This window comes from Podarcis tiliguerta (genome assembly GCF_965153285.1).
Source record: "Podarcis tiliguerta genome assembly, chromosome: 9".
NCBI classification, from domain to species: domain Eukaryota; kingdom Metazoa; phylum Chordata; class Lepidosauria; order Squamata; family Lacertidae; genus Podarcis; species Podarcis tiliguerta.
Window position 1 is genome coordinate 45179404 of NC_139542.1, and position 24610 is coordinate 45204013.

Consider the following 24610-nt stretch of genomic DNA (forward strand, 5'->3'; position numbering starts at 1 on the left):
CCAGGCAGGTAGAACATCAGTCTTAATCTTTAAAGGTTGAATTAAAAGCCAAATATTTTTGTTCCCATCCAAAATATTTCTTAAGCAATGCTCAAATGAACCCCTCCACATATTCAATCAACATGGTAGGAGTTAGCGATAAAGCACCCACTGATCACACATCTTCCGTACCATATGCCACTGATACGTTGAAGCATATTGATGCATGTCTTTGTGTGTGTCGTGTTGCTATGTGCTTCTGAATATTTTGTGCTACAGCTTGTGGCAAAGACCTTCAGTCACTGGAGGCATAAGATGAATAATCAAGCCAAGCTTCTTCTAACTATATCATTTCTAAGACATCTAGCTAACACCATCCATTTCTTCGCATGCCCAGGCAGAGACTCCCCATCCCCAAGAGCCTACCCAGAAGAAATGAATGACTCATGTTATGGGATTAAATTGGCCACAACTTTATTTACACTTTCAGATATAGGAAGACCTTGGCTTAGGCATTGGGCATCCCTCCCAGAACCCAGCTGGGGATCTGGGGCACATCAAGGTTAGTCAGATCTGTCTGGGGAGGGGGCTGGCCTGGGAAGATGTTTACGCAGAGAGCCTCACCTCAGTTTCGCTGCAATGCTGACAACCTTTCAGTGCACTGAAAATCTTTCAGTGTATGGCCAGTGACTCCCCTCCAACCCAGCCCCTTTAACAGGGAACCCATGGGGCATGCATGTCACCACTGCATGCACTCCCCCCCCCCTTTAGGGAAAATAGACTAAAGGATCTTGCCCAAGGCCTAAAACTGCCAAAGTTGTGACAATTTGCTACAGGGAAGGTGAAACCTGCCAATGCAGGGGAAATCCTTCCCGGTCCTTTAACAGCAGCCATCGTAAGACCGTAGCAGTGCCCACATACCTGTAAGGAAAAAATTAACATGTAATAATAATAATAATAATAATAATAATAATAATAATAATAATTGCATTAAATAAAGGGACGGTAGGGTGGGTGAAGCTCTGGAGCCAACTGTGTGCTCACAGGTTGTTACACTTGAAGAGTGGACCAAGTGAAAACTGCTCACTTTTGGCCCACTCCGCTGGCCCTGCCTCCCCACACCACGGATAGGTTTATTTGAACTGAGGTTTGGTGGGAACCTCAAAGGGCAATGACATGGGGAGGCGGACCAGTAACTTTGCCAGAGAGTCTCAAGGGACCAGGGGTACTGAGCGCAGCCACGCAAAGTGCACCCTCCGGTTGATGGAAGAGCAGTTATTTTGGTAGTTCCTGAGATACTCTTTGTCCCCTTTGTTATTACTGCATAGTGATTGTTTTGGTGGTATACCACTGGTTCCTAGATGATTTTGTAAATAAATGGTAATATGCCATTGATTCCTCTCCTCTGACATTTTAATACAGATAATCATTGCCGTAGTAGGAGATCCTTAGAATCTCATTTAAGGGGTTCTTTGATCTTTGTATTTAATAATGGGAGAATATAAAGTACATCTAATTAATCATCTTGGAAATCATGTTTTAATAACTAAGTTGTCTTTGTGCTTTGAACAAGGCAAGGGATTAAAACAGTGATTTAACTTTAGTACCCTCTTCACCATAGTTTCTCATGCCACAGAATTATTTTTCCATCAGCCTAAAATACATGTTCATTGTATGTTTCGTGATGTATAAAATCAATGAATGAATCTGTTTTGCAGTTTGCAGATGATTGGGCTGAGTAATGGAGAGGAAGGAACTAGGTATGCTAAGCTGAGCTAGGCTGAGATGTTTGGAGAAAACATGCGATATAAATGTAAGAAAATAAAGAAATTAATGTTATATGTATTTTTAAGGAACTGAGAAAAAAAGCTAAGAATTTTTTTTAAAAAAAAACATAACAAGAGTATATGTTTGCATCAAAGCAGATGGCTCTGTCATATCCAAAATGCCTATAGGTGGGGCATTATCTGAGGCTGTATCACCCCAGCTATGTCCCAGAAAATGATGGTTGGAGTCAGCATCCTCATTCCAAGCCACTTGGATGCACTGGCTTTTTGGGATTTATCACAGTGCTTCAGTGTGATCCACTGTAGTAGTTTCATAGGTTTGAGACTTGAAGCAGATAAAAAAAAAAGGGAAAGTAAACACAAATTGAAATATATTGTGTTTCTGCACTGTTGTGATTTCTAAGCCTCCTTCCTGAGATTTGAAGGCGTAACTTAAGGTGTTTCTCTTCATCTATTCAGAAAGGAATATAAAGCTTATAGATTAAATGTAACACACCCACTAGGGTGGCTTGGCATTCTCCCTGAACATGAAAAAGATTGAAATATACAAATCAGCTGCCACTCTCCTTTCCATCCTTCCCCAGCTCATGATTAATTCCCAGTGTTCCTTGCTTCTGAGCAAGCTGCCTGTTTCTGTATTACCTGATGAAAAGGAACCTAATAAAATGTGAAATTAATCAAAACGAGGGTGTAGCAAACTGGTAACTGCAATCTTCAAAACGCTTTCAGTGAAATATTTAGAAGACCATCATAGATAGTACAGCCAGTTAAAGGCTGATCATGCCATTCAGTCTAATGAGGTTTTTGCACAGCTGTTTCATACTGATGATGTCTTATCTATTTTGGAATAGCTGCCATTATCAGCAACTGCAGCACTAAAAGAGCATCGCAGGCTCATTCGATGAACGTTGTTCCTTTTTCGCTTTCACTTCCTCCAACAAGCTACACTCGTCAGCTTATGGAGGCTGAACTATTTCTGTATAACATAAATCCAACACTGACATGTTATAGCTGAAAGGGTATTGTTTTCAGATTGATGGCAGCCATATATATGTTTTCCAATTTTGAAAGCTTTCATTTAATTGTTTTCTAATATTAATTTGAAATGTGCTTCTGTTGCAAATACTTGCATCAGGCAGATGTTTGTGACAGCACTGCATGGAGACAGAACATCTACACAACATTCCAATAATCTCTCTATTCCTATCATATATTTAGCAATTATCTTTTAACTTCCTTCCCGCATGGCATGCATCAGAAACTTAAGTATGGAGGGATTGTGACTCTATGCAGGGAGGGCAAATTTTATTAGCCTTGTTGTGAATTGCAGTGAGTAACACAGAGTGACCCAGCACAATGTTGACTTCCAGTGTGGTGTAGTGGTTAAGAGCGGTAGATTCTTAATCTGGTGAACCGGGTTCGCGTCTCTGCTCCTCCACATGCAGCTGCTGGGTGACCTTGGGCTAGTCACACTTCTTTGAAGTCTCTCAGCCCCACTCACCTCACAGAGTGTTTGTTGTGGGGGAGGAAGGGAAAGGAGAATGTTAGCTGCTTTGAGACTCCTTCGGGTAGTGATAAAGCAGGATATCAAATCCAAACTCTTCTTCAAACTCTTCCTTCCCAATTAGTTCATGCTACACTACAGTATGTAGCATCAGAATTCAAAGATTTTTTTAATAACAAAACTACTGGGTGATCTGGTAAAATCCATGAAGTAATACTACCCCTCTCATATTTTATTGACTTCTTATGACCAGGCCAAAAGCAGACTGGAAAGGGCTGGGAAAAGTTTGCATCCTGCAAGCAACGCTCAACCACTTTGCTGGAAAGGGAGAGTGAGCTGGTCCTTAATAACTATCGCCTCCATTCAGTGTTGTTGTTTAAAGGGGCTTAGCACTGCCTTAGTTAAAGAGCCAGTAAGTCTCCTCTCCCAAAGTGAAGATTAGCTCTTTTTAAATAAATAAAAAGTTCAAAGGAGTCCAAAAAGAAGTCTACAGCAGATTGCCTTGATAACAAGATTCTGAATCAAGTCTCCAGGTAGACCACTGCCTAATAAACGAAATGTTTCGTTGTTCCGAGGCTGCAGAGCTTTGAAAAAGTTTGGGTAACATTGAAATTGTTGGAACAGATGGAATATGGACTTACTGACGTTGTTGTTTTCATAATATTCTGCAGTGCAGGAAAGCTAAAAAGTCCCTGTGAAGAGTTATTGGAATAAGCAGTTTTGAAAACTGAAAAGTTGCACATTCAAAGAGAACCGCAATGGATCGAAAAGTTGTATTGTGTAGCCTGCAGCTTCCCCAAATATGCTGAGGTTCTTCAAAGGCAGTTGCACAACAGTGCTCCTGTCTGAAGAATTTCATCTTACCCAAACTCAAATTTATCTGAATGTGAAGCTTTAAACTGATATGTTGACTTGGCATAGTTCTGTCCTAATCCTTGTGCTTAGGAGCAAATATCACTTTCCATGGGCAATTCAACCTCTTACGCAAGTGTAGCCCCCATTAACTTCAGTTGGAGCTCAGTTGTTTAACTGCCAATTTAGGGTAAAACATTAGCATTTCCTAAAAGTAAACAATGTATTTTTCATGTCATTCCATCCTAATATCAGTCAATCCCAATAATTGCTGATGTATTTTCATGAGAACATTTTTTCCCACACACACACAAAACTTTCAGGGAAATTTTATTTTGTTTATTAGATTTATATAACTCCCTTCAACATAAGATCTAAGTGTGGTTCACAGAATAAAACATAGAGAACAGAAGTCAAAATTGGGGAAAGGAGATACTGAGACATATTCATTTCTAAATGGAAGGTAATTGATTTGTAAAGCTCTTTAGATGGTCGAGATACGTGCATCCATTTTATACTATGATATATGTCAAAAAATATGTATATTACCACATCAGTGGACAGTGAAATTTAAGAAAGATTTGTGCAAAAGAAACCAATTGCAGCAGAACAGAAAATAGCGGCTCAAAATGTCAGAATTTATTGAAGCACATTTATACATGTCTACTTCTAGGACTTTCTATTGAATGAGGGGATATAGATTATTTTAATGCTTCTTGAGCAGAATATATGTGTGCATGCTTAATAGGAAAGAAGCTCTAGAGAAGGGATGGCTATCCTGTGTCCCTCCAGATGCTGTTGAACTACAAGTCCTGTCGTCCCTGACCATTATCCACACTAGCTGAGGCTGATGGAAGATGGAGTCCAACAATGTCTGGATAACCACAGCTTAATCTACAGTATTCATTCATTTTCATCAGAAGACTGATGGTTCAGAAGATGGTGCAGAGGAACAAGCATCCTGAACTCTGAAGCTTGAAAGTTTTAATCCCCATTGCAATGTCACACTTAATGGGCTCCTCATTGGTAGCTGCAATAAAAACAAAGCAATGAAACAAACTATCTGTGGAGAATGACCTGCTGCTGTGTGTTTCTTTGATTCAACCCAACATAAAATAATTAACTGATACCAAAAAAATGCAAGTGCCTCATTAAAGAACTCTGTTAAAAGTGAACTTTGTTTTATAATTAAAACGTATTTATAGTCTGTGTCTGTTTAAAAATAAAACTTCAGTCTGGGACACAAATGTATTTTATTGCGAAACTTTCCTCTTAATCATATCACATCAACCACAAGTTAAGAACCACACATATAGCTGAACAAACTTTGCTGAGGGTGTCCTAGAGCTGGCAAAACTACAGAAAAGGGCCACTGAGGCTGTAATCCTATGCACACTTAACCTGCAAGGAAGCCCTATTAAACACGGTGAGCCTCATTTCTGAGTAAATATTAATAGGATTACTCTAAGTAAGGACACAAAGGATTGCACAAATATATTAATGGCACAGAAAGCTTGAAGAGGATTAGTTATTACATTTGCCCAGGTCTTTCTCTGATTTCCCAAATAGAAGCTTTTATCCTCACAGCAGCCCTTTGAGGAGGTTAGGCTTAGACCAGGGTAGTTCAGCTTTTCATACCAAGTGGGCCACAGGACTGGGGGAGCAAGGCCAAAATTGAATGTTTCTCCCCAGCCCTTGCTCTGCCTTCCCAAAGCTGGCTAAGCAACTGTGGGAAGGAGGCACAAAGCTATAGCAGCATCCTTGATCTTCTGATCATCTCTACATGTGACATTGGAAACAGGGCATCTCCGCTGCCTGCCACACCATTAAATCAGAACCTTATCTCTTTTCTGACAGCAGTTTGTTATTTTTTGTAGAGTTGTGGAAATTTGTGGTACATTGGGACCATTTGGGGTGAGTGGTGTAGGTATTAGGAATGATTTTCCACAATGCCAGGAGTAGCTTAAGGTATGTTTTAAAGTATGTCAGAGAGGGTTTCGGGCAAAGCAAAGCAAATGTCAGCAAAATGACAGGTTGCAAAATTGGAGTGACTTTTCACAATCTCATAAATATGTAAACCTTGGCTTAGTTGACAAGTTATTGTCAAGAGCAATTTGAAATTGTTACCATTAATTATGTCATATGGGTGTCATTTAGACATTGGTGTGTTAACAATGATTGGATAATGTACGTACGACATTCACAAAGTATTTATTTCTATCACAAAAATCATGCCGCCTCTGTTTCTCAGGCCACAAAATCGCTTAGCTCATTTAACATTCCAAGACATCATAGCACTTGAACTCCTTGGGAAAGAGTTACTATATAAATTTTACCTGTATAATGAGTATGTTGGTTTAAACACACACACACTTCAGAAACAGAGGAGAAATTATGAGGCTGCTTATGCTATATAATCTTCCTCAGATGGAGATATTTATGAGGCCAGTCACAGATCTTATTTCTTAACATGTCCTCAATTGTGTTCTTTCTTATTTACAAAATAGTAGCTTTGAGGTAGGAAATATATTCTGTTCAGGCCACATTCAATTCCTGAAGCACTTTCTTTGACACTGGGTCTGAGTACAAAACTTCAGCTTCACATATTTTAAAAAGAAAACAGTTAGGGTGTGTTCACACCATGACTTCTGTCACATTTCACTTATGTGTCTTCCTCGCTCCCTCTGAAATAATCTTTATGTTGCTACATAGACATTTTCCATTCAGGGCTGATGCAGAATAGTGACTAAGAGAGGAAAACATGGATCAGGAAGTTCCTTGTTCAAATCTCATGTCCGCAATCAACTCACTAGGTGGCCTTAGGCAAGCCATTCTCTCTCAGCCTTAGTCCTCCCAGCTGTGTTTTGGGGGATTGTCATACTGACTTACCTTACAGCAGGCATCCCCAAACTCGGCCCTCCAGATGTTTTGGGACTACAACTCCCATCATCCCTAGCTAACAGGACCAGTGGTCAGGGATGATGGGAATTGTAGTCCCAAAACATCTGGAGGGCCAAGTTTGGGGATGCCTGCCTTACAGTGTTGGTGTAGGTATTACAACCAGAAGAGGGACCACCAACCTTTCCAGAACAGGGTGCACATTTGCAATTTTTAGAAAGTTCAGTGCACCCCCCGGCAAACAAAATTCACTGTAGTCAACTGAATACAACCAACCACACCCTAGGGCCCCCCCCAACCTCTGATCCTGGCATCCAGCTAAAAAGTGGGCAGGTTTTAAGGTGGCATGTTCAGTGTAGGAGAGAATGAGCCAATGTAAACCTGAACTGGGCAATGCCAGGGATGGTTGTGGGCAGGATTCCTGTTTGGCACTAGATGACCCCCGGGGTCCCTTCCAACTCTACAGTTCTACGTTCTGCTGCTTGATTCCCTCTCTGCATCGTTCCACACCCTTCACTCCATGTTTCTTCCAGTCCAGCTCTTAAAGGAGCACTGCTTTCACATCTCCCTTTATCTGATAATCAAATGGATAGCACCTGTCCATTGTATCCAACAATATGTTCCAAGAAAAAAACAGCAACATGAATGTGAAAGAAAACAAAAATCATCCCCACTGCCCTCCCAACACACAAATGAATATATTAAGCACTGTCTTTGTGGTGCTTTGGGTTGTCTCATAGGTCTTCTTAGGAGTTTTTCACCCAGGGTAGGATATTTCTGGCTTTTGCTGCAGCTTACCACCGCATTGTTGAGAATCTGCTTTCTCAGCATGTCATGGTGCCCTGGGTTCAAGTTCCTCAGCATTCCCTTCTATGAGTTGAAGATGCCATCTGTTCATCCTGTACGATTCACCACCCAATGTCAAGACCCTCTCACCCCACCCGTCTGGAGCTTGATAAACCATATGGATGTTTTTTGTTGCATAGCAGGAGTGCAAAGCAGGGACTGGCAAGGCACATGTTGAGCATCCCCCTCCCTGTCAGTTCTTGATGCATTTTGCACTGGTGATTGACTGGAATTGTTTCACTGGTTATTTCAGTCGTGGATGTTTATAGTTTAATGTTTTAATGGGGTTGTTTTATTGCTCATTTTAATTACGGTATATTTTTAATTATTCTGTATTGGTTTTTATGTTTTGTAAAATGCTTAGAAGCCACCTGGGTATTAAGCAGTGTGTGTGTGTGTGAGAGAGAGAGAGAGAGAGAGAGAGAGAGAGAAGATGAAGAAGAAGAAGAAGAAGAAGAAGAAGAAGAAGAAGAGGAGGAGGAGGAGGAAGAAGAAGAAGAAGAGGAAGAAGAAGAAGAAGAAGAAGAAGAAGAAGAAGAAGAAGAAGAAGAAGAGGAAGAAGAAGAAGAAGAAGAGGAAGAAGAGGAAGAGGAAGAAGAGGAAGAAGAAGAAGAGGAAGAAGAAGAAGAGGAAGAGGAAGAAGAGGAAGAAGAAGAGGAAGAAGAAGAGGAAGAGTAAGAAGAAGAAGAAGAAGAAGAAGAAGAGTAAGAAGAAGAAGAAGAAGAAGAAGAAGAAGAAGAAGAAGAAGAAGAAGAAGAAGAAGAAGAAGAAGAAATAATAATGTGTAGCCGTCATTCATACCCTATTTGCCTCAATTCAGATAAATTATTAGAGGAGGGGAAACATCAAATAGTGTTACCACTGATTTTCTGGGCAATGCCTTTGCATCTTTAACAACTGCATGACAGGCAGAAAATCAAACTGTGTAACTTTCACTATCACTTCATGCTGCACTGTTTTAATTTCTTGTGACCACATAGCTACTTTAGGGCCAGGCCGTGTCAGTGGGGCAGGGGCAATTCTAACATATGAGCAGGAAGGTTGGCAACCTTGATTTAAGTGCATCCCAGGGAGGTGAACCAAGCATTTGAGCATTCTGCTTGGGCACACTTACCGTATTTTTCGCCCTATAGGACGCACCGTCCCATAAGGCGCACCTAGTTTTTTGGGGGGGAAATAAAGGAAAAAAATTATTTCCCCCCCAGGCGCGGGGTTGGGGAAGCCCGAGCTTCCCCCGACCCCAGCCCCCAAACAGGCAGCTCTCTGCAAGCCGTGGGAGCCCAGTGCTGGCTCCCGCTGCTAGCGGAGAGGTCCGCGAAGCCTGGACGCGCTGAGCTCAGCGCGCGCAGGCTTCCGCATGCAGGCACCTGTCCGCCAGCAGCGGGAGCGCTCCCGCTGCTAGCGGAGAGGTCCGCGAAGCCTGGACGCGCTGAGCTCAGCGCGCGCAGGCTACGGCATGCAGGCACCTCCCCGCCAGCAGCGGGAGCGCTCCCGCTGCTAGCGGAGAGGTCCGCGAAGCCTGGACGCGCTGAGCTCAGCGCGCGCAGGCTTCAACATGCAGGCACCTCTCCGCCAGCAGCGGGAGCGCTCCTGCTGTTTGCGGAGATGTCCGCGAAGCCTGCATTCGCCCCATAGGACGCACCCAGATTTCCCCTTCATTTTTGGAGGGGAAAAAGTGCGTCCTATAGGGCGAAAAATACGGTAATTACCAGGAGAAAAAAGCAACTGTCTTGCTGCTATTCTTTCCATAAACTCATGCCCGCATTAAATGAAGATAAAGATGGCCACACACACACAACCTACAATGGAGAATTTGTTTATTGGCTATCAGTAAAGGGGCCATAATGCTGCCCTTCATCATTGCTTGTCATACCACTGACAACCTATAAAACTTCTGCTTCTGCATAACTCTTTATTTGTCTGTTCCTGTGCCAGCTTAGACCCTGGCAGGTGCCTGGCATGTATCAGCAGTATGATTTATTACCTCATTTAATAAACAATGTGAAGAAAAGAATGAGATATTTTCTTTTAAAATTACAAATTAGGAGCCTCCTCTCTCTGTTTAATGACAAGAACCCTGGCTTCGTCTCTATTTGAGGTGCTCCATTTATTGCCCAGGCGGTGGGGATGCTGCCTGTTGTTGTTGTTTTTGTCGCTCTCCAGCCTGTCCCTGGAAGTGAAATTTATGCAATACCCCAGCATACAAATGAAAGCATCCTAGCTGAATATTATATTGACATGGCAAGCTTTCCTGAATGGATTCCACTGACAATAAATAGCCTGGATGTCTTGTCTCCCCAAGATTTAATGACCATTTCATTTCAGTTGGATTTCTCTTTTCCACATAACAATATCATTCTATAGAAAAAGACATTTCCCTCCCCACTCCACACCCTCACTTCTACTCTTGACACAGAGTATGTAGGTTTCTGGGAATGCTAGACTTTGCCAGCTTTGAGCAGACTTCCCGTGGTTAGGGACATTTCCATGCAATCGCTTCATGCTCTGAACAAACCAGTTGGACAGTCATTTCCTCTTTCCAGAGAAACCTGGCAACTGTCAATCTGTGAAGTACCGTATATGTAACCCAGGAGCATGTTAGTGTCTCTAACCCCCACTACCTTCTGAAAATATGCAGCCAATAGTCAGGGTAGGTATTAGACTTTTTGTGAGGTTTTCCCCACCTGGTGCCTGCCTCTCCTTCTTGTTGGATGCCCTTCTCCCTTACAAGCACAGATTGCTCTTTGATCCATGGCTGTCTGTATCCAACTCATTTGATGCCCAAGCCCCTCTGAATCTGCCCCTCTTGGCTCAGGACTCAGACAAATCCAGTGCACAACCCTACTATTTACATAACAAACCATGTACACATGCTTGCATCACATTCACACAATTAATTGCATTCATGGCTAGCTTAGCCCATGATGGCTGGTAGGAATAGGTGAACTTTTCCATTTCGACTTCTGTTCCTTTTGCATTTTTCCAATCTTATGTTCAGTTCTCTGTCCAATTTCCACACAAGTTTGCATTTTAAAAAGAAGTCATTGTGAAAATTATTTAGCATGTTGGTGTGAATTTCTCCACACTATTTTGCCTAAATGCACATCTTTGCAAATAATTCCTTTTTGTGTTATTTTCACTAATATATGCATTTTATGCATTTTACCCTAATATATGCATTTTGTTATACATTACTTGGCTAGAGAATTGCATTGCAAACTTTGGAAAGTGTGGATTTTAAAGGATGGGTGTGCTTTGGTTCACTTATTGTTTTGGAAAGAGTTGATTAGGGGGGCTGGGGGGCATTCTTAACAACTGGAGATACATATGGTTTGATCTGTTCAAAGAAAGAAATGAATTGGATAGGGTGAGGTGCTTCATGCAGTGTGTGTGTTTTTTTGTTATGAATGTACTCAATAAAGTTGTTTTTTGAAAGGGCAAAACTGCAGGCAGTGATACAATTCTGTTGTTTATGTTGAATTAGAAGACAAAAAGAGAAAGGGAAAACTCCCAAAGGCACCGTCTCCTGATGCAAACACAGAAGGACTGAATAAGACAAAATACTGCTTGCTTTTATTAGCAAAGTCTTTGCAACTGTTCACTTGCTACAAGCTGTTGTCCAATTGCTGAGGTTGCTCTAAAGTTGATTCCCTCTTGGCCTTACCCGTCAAAGCCCGTCAGTTATCCTGATTTCACAGACCAATGTTAATTTTTTTTCCTGTGTGTCTTTTTGCATAATTAATAGGACTAGCAAGCCCACTTGGAAAGGGCATCATTTACAAAACCATATGCCAGAATGTTCATCTGGCCTTAGGCAGAAGGCACTGGAGGGTCAATGAACACCCTGCAGTCATTTTGGCTGTGATTATATGGTAGATGGAAGTTTGCCAACAGTGAATGTGCCGTGAAAAGGTCTAAAATGTCACTGGCTTCCTCTGTGTGTTTAAACGAAGAACATTTGCAATTTATGAAGCATTTCAGAACGGGTTCTACAAATAATAAGGAACTCTGAATGAGCTAGAAAGGAAAGCTATTGAGTGCTGTGTTGGTAAATATTATGTGGTGTCCAGTGTTATATGTTCTCAGCTCAACCGTGCATAGGTGATGTTTCCATGTTCTCCTCCATGTCTTTGCAGAACACTTGAGAGAAAAGCTGGAGGAATATATGGCACGTTTTGTCAAAGTGAGAATTGTGCGCACCAAAAAACGGGAAGGGCTCATTCGCACCAGACTACTTGGAGCCTCAATAGCTAAAGGAGAAGTCTTGACCTTCCTCGACTCTCATTGTGAAGTCAACGTGAACTGGCTGCCTCCTTTACTTAGTAAGTTATACTGGAACTTACAACATTACGATTTTCATGGTACTGAAACATATACCTTATCTCATGAATACATTCAGGATGCACATTTCATTTAGTACAACCCGCCAACAGCATCTATAACTCACCTGTATATTTGGACCTGTATATTTGGACCTGGAAGTGAAACTTCCTAGACTGTAATGCAAAATAGAAGTAGCAGAAGAAACATGATGAGAATCCTTTTATTCATTTGGGCTGAATTCAGCACTGGTAGCTTGAGTTGCCCACTAGTGGATCTTGAGGAGTCATGTTTTGAAACAGCCTTCCCCAATCTGGTGTCGCCCAGATGTTTCGGATTACAACTCTCATCAGCCCCAGCCAGCACAACTGTTGTATTCTGAAACATTTGGAAAGCACCATGTTGGGGGACAGCTGTTTTAGAACATCTGACCATATACTGTACCTTTTATAGAATTATTTGTTTATGTTGTCCAACCTAGTAAGGCTGGATGAGCAACAATGGAAAACAGCATTTGAACCAGGAGGACAACATGTCCACTTGGATGATTCTGACACATCTGCCTGGAAAATAATTCAGAACTGTTATATTTGGGGGTGACTTCACTGGAACTTGTGATCTGAGCCTGTTGACCATTTACTATCTTAATCAATAGCCATTTACCATCTTCATCAGTGGCTCCCACCAAGAGAGGCTATCATAGCTATGCATCTAATGTGTTCTACAGGCTCTCTGTTTTGTTTCGTTGGTGCTGGTCATTGGCCGTAATAGAAAAGATTTGATTTGATTTGACCTAAGCTCCAGATTTTGCATTTTTCATGAATGTTGTAATACAGCTCTCAGCAACTTAACTATACATCAGAATATACATGCTGAGAGAAAAAAAAATAATAATATTTGAGATGGGTCTGTTGAGCAGATTAAAACATTAACAGAACAGAATTCTGTGCCAAAGTGACACAGTCGAGAATTAAATAGATATGTTCCTCCCTTGCATCTCCCCTCAGCTGCTATCAGAGAAGAAGCTGAGTTGCAGAAGTCTGATGTTCATATTTTTGGAGCCAGAATGAGCAGCATTTTCTCAGTGCATTCTTGCTGTACATACTCAAAGCTAAAATGACAATTCTTTTGCTTTCTGGTTTTTATTTTTTATTTTTTGCTTGCTCGCTGACTCCTTAGGTGACAGATTGGGGACAGCTTAAAGCAGCAAAGTGACAGAGATATAGATGACTTGACTTCTGTGGGTCTCGCTGGGATGTGACTCTCTTTGAAGAACTATAATGGCTTCTAATAACAGGCCGAGTACGTCAAGCCCGTTGCAGATAGAGGCCGGATGCAGATTTGAAAACTGAAATGATTTTAGGGCCATGGGGAGATGCTGAGGCAATTTTCAAAACTTTGAGGGGCGGGGGAAGAGGAGAAGTAAAAGCCTAAGGGATTTACTTTGCGGTAAATGTGATAGATGGCTTGGCTAGACGTACCCTCTTTTTTGTATTTTTATGCTTTTGTCTTTCAGATCAGATTGCGCTAAACCATAAGACCATTGTGTGTCCCATGATCGATGTCATTGACCACAATCACTTTGGGTACGAGGCGCAAGCGGGAGATGCCATGCGTGGAGCCTTCGACTGGGAGATGTACTACAAAAGAATACCAATTCCGCCAGAGCTCCTGAGGGCTGATCCCAGTGACCCTTTTGAGTAAGTAGCAGCGATACCAAGCATTAGAATGAGACATCGCAGGCAGCAGTTGCAAGCACTGTGGCTGCAGCAATAGAGGCAGGGCCTTCTGGGCAAATTAACCTCAAATTAAAGATGGCAAGTGGGAAGCAGCAACAAGCAAGAGAATTGTGGGAAAGGTCAGGATGTGGAATCGCAAAAAGGGGGCAGATCACTCTCTAGAGATCCACTGCCTCCGCTGCTCTCATTTGAGCAAGGAAGAATCCAGCCAGCAAAAGATTCCTGTTCTTTACTGTTAGCAGGGGGGAATATTGGGGGTGATTGGGGAATAAATGCATCTGTGCTGATTTTCTTTACTATTCCATGGAGTAGCCTTTGAAGAGACATTAGTTTATTATTTCTTTGCTAGAGATTGATGCAACAGATGAATCAAAAGTAAGCTTGTTTTCAGCTAGCAAAGCCCCTATGTATGATTGATGGTGTTGCTACCATATACATCCTGCTATAATTTAAACACAGGGGTATAAGGCAGCTGACTTGTGAATAATCTCAGATAAGCCATCGTCTTATCCCTGGTATTGGGTGGATGAGATAATTCACAGTAACAATCTCCCAAGGCACCACAAAGTTGAGTCCATTTTTGCTTTGATTTTATTTTTGCCTGTCATGCAAAGGGGGATTTATCCTCATCAGCCAAGAAAGTGAGAGGAGAGGGCACCAAGGGAGAGGAAGTGGAGTTATGGCCGGCGATCAAAACCACAAGCCAGTTAAACTGAAGTGCTTAGTATTCAGAAGCTGATTCGGTTCTTTTCATGTTAGAGGGACTAAATCAGGAGACGTTCAAGATGCTGCACTTAAATAGAGTCCCATGTATGCAACCAAATGACACTAATGTCATCAAACACCATTATTTTGTGCATAGATGCTGGTTACTCTTATTAAAGTAAAAGGTAAAGGTTCCCCTGCCCGTACGGGCCAGTCTTGACAGACTCTAGGGTTGTGCGCCCATCTCACTCAAAGAGGCCGGGGGCCAGCGCTGTCCGGAGACACTTCCGGGTCACGTGGCCAGCGTGACAACGCTGCTCTGACGAGCCAGAGCCGCACACGGAAACGCTGTTTACCTTCCCGCTAGTAAGCGGTCCCTATTTATCTACTTGCACCCGAGAGTGCTTTCGAACTGCTAGGTTGGCAGACGCTGGGACCGAACAACGGGAGCGCACCCTGCCGCGGGGATTCGAACCGCCGACCTTTCGATCGGCAAGCCCTAGGTGCTGAGGCTTTAACCCACAGCGCCACCCGCGTCCCATCATTATTAAAGTACCAAGTAGCATTCAGACATGATAGCTGCCTACTTTCCTAGTTCCATTCCATTTTACGACTATGAACAGGCAAGAAAGGGTATATGATTACTGTGGTCAAGCCCTCTTGGACAGTGGATTTGCATTCCTGAAATAACCACAGCAAGAAGACTAAGGCTGTGGGAAAGCAGGGAATCCCTAGCCCAATGACCCATTGACCCACACCAGCTTGACAAAGCACAGCGAGGTCGGAACAAGAGAGAACATGATAAGATAAAGCTGAATGTAAGGCAAATCAGGACAATCTGGGAGCTTATTGGTCCAGCAAATGCCTGGAGCCAGCTGTGATGTTAAGTAGATTTATGGCAAAGACAGTGTCCCAGTCTCTTCCTCCTTGTAGGAACACTGTGGGTTTAAAGGAACAGTATTTTATTCTGAAGGTTTGTACTGAAGCCTTCTGCTGCTTCTGGTCATTGCATGGCAGTAGAGGAATAGCCTTCCCAGCTGCATGTGCTCCAGGAATTCAGTCCGGAGTCACAGGTTTGAGGTTTGAGGTTTGGCAAACTTCCAGGCACCAGGGATGGAGGGATTGTCTTCCCCTACATAGAAATTTGAATCAGCCTCTCCCAGGTCCTAATCCAAACAGTCTCTAGCCATTACGCTACTTTGCTGAAGTTCAGTTCCAGGACATCAACAAAATTTCCCCACCAGTATTGAAGCTTTACACTTTTCCAAAAAGTGTGCTCAATTGCTTTAAGCACAATTGATCGGCCCATTTGTTTGGGATTATCAAGGCTTGCTCTTTTCTTAGAGGAAGCAACGCAAACTGGTTTCAGATTTACATTATGTTCCTAAAGTTTGGTAGTACATAACTCCCAGCGGAGGGACATGTGCAACTTTAAAGGGAGATTAAAATCTGTTTGTTCTGTTTAAAAGTCTAAGAACTATTAATGCCTCCCCTGGTACTTCTAGCTTTTAACTGCATTTCACTCCTCAATAAATCTACCTGCTGCAATAAAATAGGGAGCACACGACTGCAGGCCATGTAAACAGCACCAACGGGCCATACCTAGAGGTTTGCATATCCATTTGCTTTACAAAAAGTCAAAGAGCTGAATGGAACCTCAGGGATCATCCAGCTCAACCTCCAGGGCAATAAAGCAAAGTAAACTTCACTGTTCCAAAAATGATCAAGTGATAGTTCTGTCTTAAAATGACTTCCTTTGCTTTGGTTAAATGCACCAGTGAAATTATATGCAGCTTCAGCATGCAACATGCCCCCTTCTCCCTATACGCATAACTCCCTTTTTATTGGAAATAAAAAAATGCGACAATCTGATGTGTAAATGTGGAGAAGTGAATGGAATAATGAGAAACTGAGGGAAACCAACAACTTTGCCCATCCCTAGACTGGATGCAAAACAAGGCTCTGACAGTCTGGCTGGATGCAAGGCAGGCCAAGCAGCTTCAAGCTAGAGGTAAGGCAGGGCTTTGGTTGGATGCAAGGCAACTTCCATGTTATCTCAACTCTGGGTTCTGAAATGGCATTTTAGGCCTGTCCTTGTAATCATTCAAATGGTAAACTAAAAAACTTAAGACTTCACTGGACAAAGTTATTACGGAAAACAATGCAGAGGAAATAAGTTGAGGATTGCTGGGGTGGGGAGGGGAGAGATACTCTGGGCTGGCCCTGTGTGTCCTGCTGTTTTAAAACAATATATCAGCAACAGCCCCTTGTTTAATATCAGCATCAGCCATCTTTACCTCACAAGAGGGCGGAGGGCAGTTGCTTGTGAAGCAAACAAATCACTGGAGTCAAGGAGACCCAAGACACTTGACAAGAGGCTGTGGAGGATAAACTGGGGTGGGGTGAGGTAATAGGTCTTGCCCTCTTTTATGTATTTGGAGAGTGCAGACAAGATGATAGTAAGCCAGTTCCCATAGTCTTTTGAGACAGAATGATGAATTCCAAACAGCTGAAAGAAAACTCCCACTCATGGATTTGAGGGAAAGTGTGTGAAGTGAGGACCATTTCCTTAACTTTCCATGTGCTTTAGGATAGTGGAGTCCAGAAACAGCACGCTAGGTGGGGAGGAACCAGAGCACTAGCTTCCTGGCAGGTGGATCGCCTTCGCTTACTGGGAAGACAGGGGGAAAGAGGGGAGATTGGTGCGCTGCAAATGCACTAGTGGAGCCAGTCTGGTGCTCCTGCCATTGTGTCTGCACTACACCGACCTTCTCATCACCTTGCCCTCTTCTTCATCAGAAGCAACAGCAACCCCACCTGCTGAGAAGGTAGGAGAGCAGCTCCGCCCCACTGTCTGAGCCACTTCCAATTGCTCGGCATTCCCTTGCCTGCTGAATCCTGAAACACCAGGCTTGACTCTGAAATGAAACTCTCAGAACAAAACCTGCCACCACAAACTATTCTACCCTGTCCTTATTACTGACATAAAACACAGGAAGTAATTAGCTGGTATAGAGTGAAAGTCACTGTTTTGTACGTTTAATTTGATTTTATGCTAAAGACTGCATTTGGTTCTATTTAATTAAAACTCCTTTGGTTAATAAGTTTCCTATGGATTCAAGGATTTCAAACGGTTGCCCCTACCTTTTGAGAAAATGCTTGAAGATGCTAATGAGGTTAGTATAAGTAGGGTATAAAAAGAATAAACAAGGGGGGGCAGATACAGCCTAATGACTGCACACACTTTTTTAAATTGAATTTTGTTCTTAAAAAAAAAAAAAAAGAGGCTTCAGCTTGCAAAGGTAATCTATAAAAGTATCCAAAAGTAAAATGGAGCAGGTTAGAAAACAGTTATCGGCTTTAAAGAGAAAGAGAAAAGGCATATAGCTCCAGGCTCAGTTAAGCAGAAAATGAACACCTGATGCCTTTCTTAGTGTTGCCCCTCTATGAGTGGTCTGGTGGGTGGCAAACCAAGAACAGGGTTTTTCTGCGGCGACTTCCTGTTTATGGAATGCTCTCCCCACGGAGGCTCGCTTGGCACCTTCACTGCATATCATAATAAGAACAAAAACCCCACAAATACATTTAAAAGGCCATAGATTGTTTACTCAGTGCCTCAAGATTTTGGTGGCAATGATATTACTGGGCACTGGAAAAAACTGCACTCATGAACAGTGCTACATCTGCAATAAATTGCCAAGTACAGTGGTACCTCAGGTTAAGTACTTAATTTGTTTCGGAGGTCCGTTCTTAACCTGAAACTGTTCTTAACCTGAAGCACCACTTTAGCTAATGGGGCCTCCTGCTGCTGCTGCGCCGCCGGAGCCCAATTTCTGTTCTTATCCTGAAGCAAAGTTCTTAACCTGAAGCACTATTTCTGGTTTAGCGGAGTGTGTAACCTGAAGCGTATGTAACCCGAGGTACCAGAGGAACACTGATATGGTTTCCTTGGTTCTAATAACCGTATTATCTTACTATGGTTCAAACCAAGTGAAAACCTAGCCTTTGGAGAGGTGGGTGGAATAGTGCTGGTTATGTCATGTTTTTAAAATAGAAACTAAAGGCAATGCATTCCTCAACACAATAAGAAGGTCACACCATCTGCTTCAGATGTGTCACGCATCTGAAAAGAAACAACAATCAGTGTCTGGTCACTTAAAAAAAAAGAAAAAAGATAACTGTCTGCCCAACTATTACGGCAGAGGATGCAAGCAGAGAAAATTGTATGACTATGTCTTGCCCCTACACAGACAATCAAAGCTATTCTGCCAGATAAACTTTTGCTGTGACAGTGCTAGGCAGCTTGCTGAACAACCATCGGCAGCCTTAGCAGGTAACATTTGGAATTAAATTACCTCTTTTGACCATCATCTTGTTTTGCAACGGGAGCAGAGGCTTCCTACAGGACACTTTATTGCTGTGCAGCAATGCTTGATTGTGGAGAATTGGGACACTCTTACACCCTTGAAATACGAATTGTTAGTTTATATTGCACTTACATCCACATTGTCGCTCACATAGCAGATTGCTTCCTGATTACAAAGCAAACAAGAGCCCAGCTGCAGAAAATGCAATCTTTGTTTTGGTCTTGGGATTTTTTTATCCATCTTTTTTGTTTTTTAATAATAGTAATAATAATCATTAAGTCCTTGTTCCATGCACATGCAATTATAGAGAAGATAAAAGAAGAATTTTGTCTGAATATTTGTAGTCCAAGTTATGTGGTCTCCCATTCCAGAATGTATGATTCTGCATTCGGCTCATGGTAGGAGGCAGATGATGCATAGAAAACTTTATGCAGCACACTTGGAGACACAACCAGAGTCTTCTTGGGGCTGCTAGGCCACAGTTGCCCAGACAAACCAAAAGGGAATCAGGCACTCCTCTACAAAGTCTACCTTAGGCTTAAGAAGTTACGTTTGAGCTATTTCCCCTGTCATTTCCTCTGCTTACTGTGCCTTGTATAGATTGTGTTCTATATTGCAATAAGTCAATCAACAATTCTGAGTATGCAGCTTTATGATCACTTTTCGAAGACTATGCAATGTTATGCTTTTTGGGCATAGCAGGACAGCATGCTATGCCTTTTGGTTTGCTGCAGTATTTTTTTCTTCCGCAGTGGGCATACCAGTTACTGGTGTGCATCAAAGTTGTAGGGCAGCATTCCCCAACCTGGTGCCATCTGGATGTTGTTGGAACACCAGTCCTGATGGGAGTCACAGTCCAACAACATCTAGATGGACCAGGTTGCTGAAGGCTGTTGTAGGGGATGCTGGGACATCTGGGACACATGCACCTCAATATCAGTTTCCTCACCAGTGTGCTAAATTGCAGGGGGAGAGTGTTGCTTTTCAGAATGCAATTCTATACCAATAAACCTGGGAAGGTGCCTCATGAAAGCCAGTGGGGCTTTTTCAGATTAGGCATGTAGTACTGGAGTGCCTTGCTGCTGAGTAAGTTTGGAGAGTCTGGACATAACGTTTGATGGGATATAGTTTGATAAGTTATATAACAAATATATATATATATGTTTCCTAGGCAAGAGGGAAATGTACACTCCGAAGCTAAGGTTTCCAAAATTCTGCACTGGTAGCATGCCCTTTGGATAAAAAGTTGATGGTTTGGGGAAAAGCACTGAAGTTTCCCTGGTTTCTGCTCTCCATGGTTCCATGGCTCTGCTTTCTCCCTTTCTAAGTAAAAATAAATTGCTTCTTTCCAGAGCTGTCAATTGCCCGCTACATTCCATTAACTTGAAAGGATATTTGGGGGTGCTTTCATATGTCATGCAATTGGTATCGAATCAGGTCAGCACATGCGCTCCAGTGGCCAATTTCGGTGCGTGTCAAAGCAGTAAAGTGGCTGCTGTGCTGTATGCGGTGGCTCCCATGATAAGCATTGTGTTTGTTTGGCTAGCAATGTGACTCCAATGTGCCCTGCATTAGCTACCTCTGCCCTGAGAGACAGAAACCACTGAGAGCCTAGCCAGCAGCACTGCATATTAGTGGGCAGTTGCTCCACTGAATTTTGAAACTTGGTTGTCAAGGGACAAAGTTTCAGTCAGTGTGGGACTCGCCTGTATCAAGGCCCCATATCACAAGATTTGCCTCATATGGAAATTGACTTTCCTTATGTCATTGTGGTTCCTAAACCTTGCCTCATAAATTGAAGTAGCCCAAGGTTCGTTTTCCTAAACTGTCACAAATGCCTTTTAAATTGAAGAATCCCAGGGTAATTACTGGAGCCAAACACATCAGTAGGAGAAGGACAGGTGACCTGTTGCCCTGGGCAAACTGCTTGAGTCTGACAATAACATTTGCAATCTCCTTAAGAAGAAAGGTAAAGTATACTGCTTTGAAAAAATAATAATAATAACTCTATTGAAAATCTTGGTCCAGAGCATGGGCCAAATTTGGGGCTAAATTAACAGTTTGCAAAGTGGCATGGATTAGAAGCTTTTCCCTACATAAAATTAGTTAAATTCACATCAGGGGAGTTTTCCATCCCTAAGTAGCCACCTGTGATGCCCTGGGAGAAGAAGGGGCAGGAAAGTTTCCTTCCATGAACTTCCTTAGGTTGCCTAAGGATACAGGCCATTACTACTAACTAAATACTGAACAGCAGTCTAAGACAAGTTTAGCTTTTTCCTGCTGTGCAAGCATTCAGATGTGACTCGTCTAGTGGGGCAGAGCTACAGCAATAGTGTCCCAGCCACAGTGGTGCAGTCACTTTCTGGGAGGGGAAACAGCAAGTTTGTGTGCGCAAGTACATCAGATTGGCTCCATGCAGATTGTCACCCCTCCCAGGAAGTGGCAGCAACACCATTGCTGGATGCTGTTGTTGATGATGCTGATGGTAAAGGAGGCCCAAGACCCATTTTTAAATAATCCTGGCTGTGTAGCAGGCACTGAAAAAGCAAACCATATAAGCCACCGGTGGCTAATTTTGTGGAATGCAGTACTCTCGGCAATTTTATCCACACCAGCAAAGTCTCCCAGAAAAGGTGTTTAAGAAGTCACCATACAAACACTGAGAACATACTCTGTGCTCTTGGAAGCAACTTTGGGTGGTACCATTCCTCCTAAGAGAAGACCCACTGAGGTTAATAGACATGGCTAATGTAGGTTCCTCAATTTCAACTGGTTTCCAGCAAAAGGTGAGAACCAAACTTCTTCAGCCTCCCTGCTGGGAGAGCAGATTTCTGTTTATCCATGTACAAAGGAAAGGGTGTAGGTCTAAGCACGAAATTGTCAATTGCGCCAACCACATGCTAACTGAAATGGCAAGAATAATCTTAATAAGAAAAGGTACTGATACTGGTCAGTATAGTGAATTGCTGTCGGTCATGGCATTTCATGAAAATTCTCTGAAACGTGAATATAATAAGAAGCAATTGGTAGCGTGGTGAGTGACATTATCATCTGGAATTGAAAGACAGAAACTTACTTAGGCACCCGCCACTGCAATTACCAGTTTGAACTTGTGAAGACTGTCTTCTGTCTCTTCCCTTTGCATGAAAATGTGTTTAACTATTTCTTCAAATTCATGGCTCAGAATCTGAGGGTAAAATGTCACCTTGAAGTGAGAACTTGTAAATTGGTCAAGCCCCGCTGCCTCTTATACATGCATCCAAACCCTACATGATAAAAGGGAGAGACAATCATGGTAAGGGGGGAAACGCAATAAAAACATTTCATTTGGCTATAGATATATTTTGCCTTTTATAAGAAATTTACACAGAGACCATGATGTCATGGTGGCAAAAATTGACCATGCGTATTCATCTCAGATATCGAATTCCTAAAAGTACTAACTTACTTATTTACTTAATACACTCCTGCTCCAGGTTTTAGGGAAAACCCACCCAAGGTGACTAACTGTAATGTCTGCAATTGTATAAACTTCATTTCTATTGAGCTCTTAAGGCATGACATCCCAATGCACTGATGCCGTATCATGTTACAGTACTTCATTGCTTCTGCCCGAATGGAACTCCCTGACCTAGATCTCTCCCTATCCTGCTGTAAACCATAGCAGTGCATTGTGCAGCATAGTGGCTCAGAGGCTCAGCTGTGAATCAGGAACTCCTCTACTCATGAACACTTTAGGTGCCCTTAAGTAAGCTGCTTTCTCTCAGCCTTGGCTCCACCCCACGACTACAATCCTGGGAAACGATGCCACGGACTTAGCATAGCATTCAGGAGGGCTGGATGTAGAGCCCAACACCAGTCTGTAATAATCACACTTAAGTATTCCAAAATAGAAGCATTGCAAATTGCAGTGGGGAACCTGGTTCTCCCCTCCAGCCTTCCAGGGCTGCTTAAGGATTGTAACTAGGCAATGTTTGAAATCAGGCATAGGCAAACTCGGCGCTCCAGATGTTTTTGGGACTACAATTCCCATCATCCCTGACCACTGGTCCTGTTAGCTAGGGATCATGGGAGTTGTAGTCCCAAAACATCTGGAGGGCCAAGTTTGCCTATGCCTGTTTGAAATCTTGAAACACTCTAGAAATGGTAAGGTGATGATTGGGAAAGGCTCGTCCATTAGCCTGATGCTACAGCAATAGGTAAAAGGTAAAGGATTCCTGGATGGTTAAGTCTAGTCAAAGGCAACTATGGCACTCAACTCGCTTTAGGCCAAGGGAGCTGGCATTTATGCACAGACAGCTTTTCCGGGTCATGTGGCCAGCATGACTAAACCGCTTCTGGTGCAATGGGACACCATGACAAGTGCCAGAGAGCACATAAACATTGCTTACCTTCCCGCCGCAATGGTACCTATTTAGCTACTTGCATTGGTGTGCTTTCAAACTGCTAGGTTGACAGAAGCTGGGACAGAGCAACGGGAGCTCACCACCGTCGAGCCGATTCGAACCATCGACCTTCCACTTGGCAAACCCAAGAGGCTCAGTGGTTTAGACCACAGTGCCACCTGTGTACCCACAGCAATAGCCTCCCAGTAGAAACATGCTGTTATTTTGCTGTAAAGGTGAGGGTGATGTGGCAGCAATTCTGGGGCCGCACAGACACGCTGGCAGAGCCAATCCAGCATTCCCACCTGCAGCCCCAACCTCACAGCTGCCTCGCCCTCCTCCTTCCTCCCAACAAGCGGTAGTGATGCTTCTACCAAAAAGCTTTTGGTCCTCCTCCGCCACAGAGGATGAGCCTCTCCTTATGAGGAGGATGATTAATGCAGCTTAGAGCTCTTTCTTCTGTGTCTGCAACTTTCTCATCCTCACTCTTCTTTGTTCCTTTTCTTTGTAGTGTGCTGTAATTGCATTTCCAAAAATCCACAATTTACTGTGAGGCGAACAGAAAGCTTGAGGCTCAGCACCTTTGGGTTGTCTCCATTGTCTCTTAATTTTTGTGTTTGTGTATTCGCATTCTTCCTAGCATTTGAAGCTATTGTTTACTTTTAATTACCCATTGGTTCAGTTAGCCACCCAGAGAGCACATTCCTCTCCAGGTAATGAGAGGGAAAGCTCATTGCCCACATTGGTGGTTGTGCTTTTTGCTTTTCCTGCCTGCACACAGAAAAGAAAAGAAAACGATTGGCTGATTCTGCAGAACTGCTCAAGTTTTTTGGTGGGTTTTTTGTGAATGCCATAAAGGGTTTTGTGTTCCCTTGGGCGTTTGCACGTGGCCGAGCTTTGATTTGGAAGGGTGGGGAGGAAGCGCTCCAGAAACACAGAGAATGTGATAGTTGATATTTCATATTTTCTAAGCAACTATGCAGAACATTTGGAAAGATGCACAGATAACAGAATGGTGAACAATACCAGGATATATTTTCTTAAGGGAATTTCATTAAAATTAAGAGGCATCGGGATTGTTCCTTTCCGCACCAGGCCAAAAAATAATATTATTTGTACAGAGCTCTCTGCTATTTCTGCCTCTGTGTTTCCAGTGCTCAGCTGGCTGACCAAGGATGAAATGGAGCTCTTTCTTTCAGATTTAGCTCTGCAGTTGTTACGGTCTCCT

General features: G+C 42.8%; 1 protein-coding gene across 4 annotated transcripts in view; it reads left to right on the forward strand.

Annotated features, from left to right (window-relative positions):
• GALNTL6 (polypeptide N-acetylgalactosaminyltransferase like 6) overlaps positions 1–24610 on the forward strand; it is a 432117-nt gene that overhangs the window by 329741 nt on the left and 77766 nt on the right. For all 4 annotated transcript variants that reach the window (XM_083457344.1, XM_083457342.1, XM_083457343.1 and 1 more), the window contains exons 6-7: positions 12003–12188; positions 13703–13886. In XM_083457344.1, coding sequence (XP_083313470.1) covers positions 12003–12188; positions 13703–13886 — 370 coding nt within the window. The remainder of the gene's footprint in view (positions 1–12002; positions 12189–13702; positions 13887–24610) is intronic.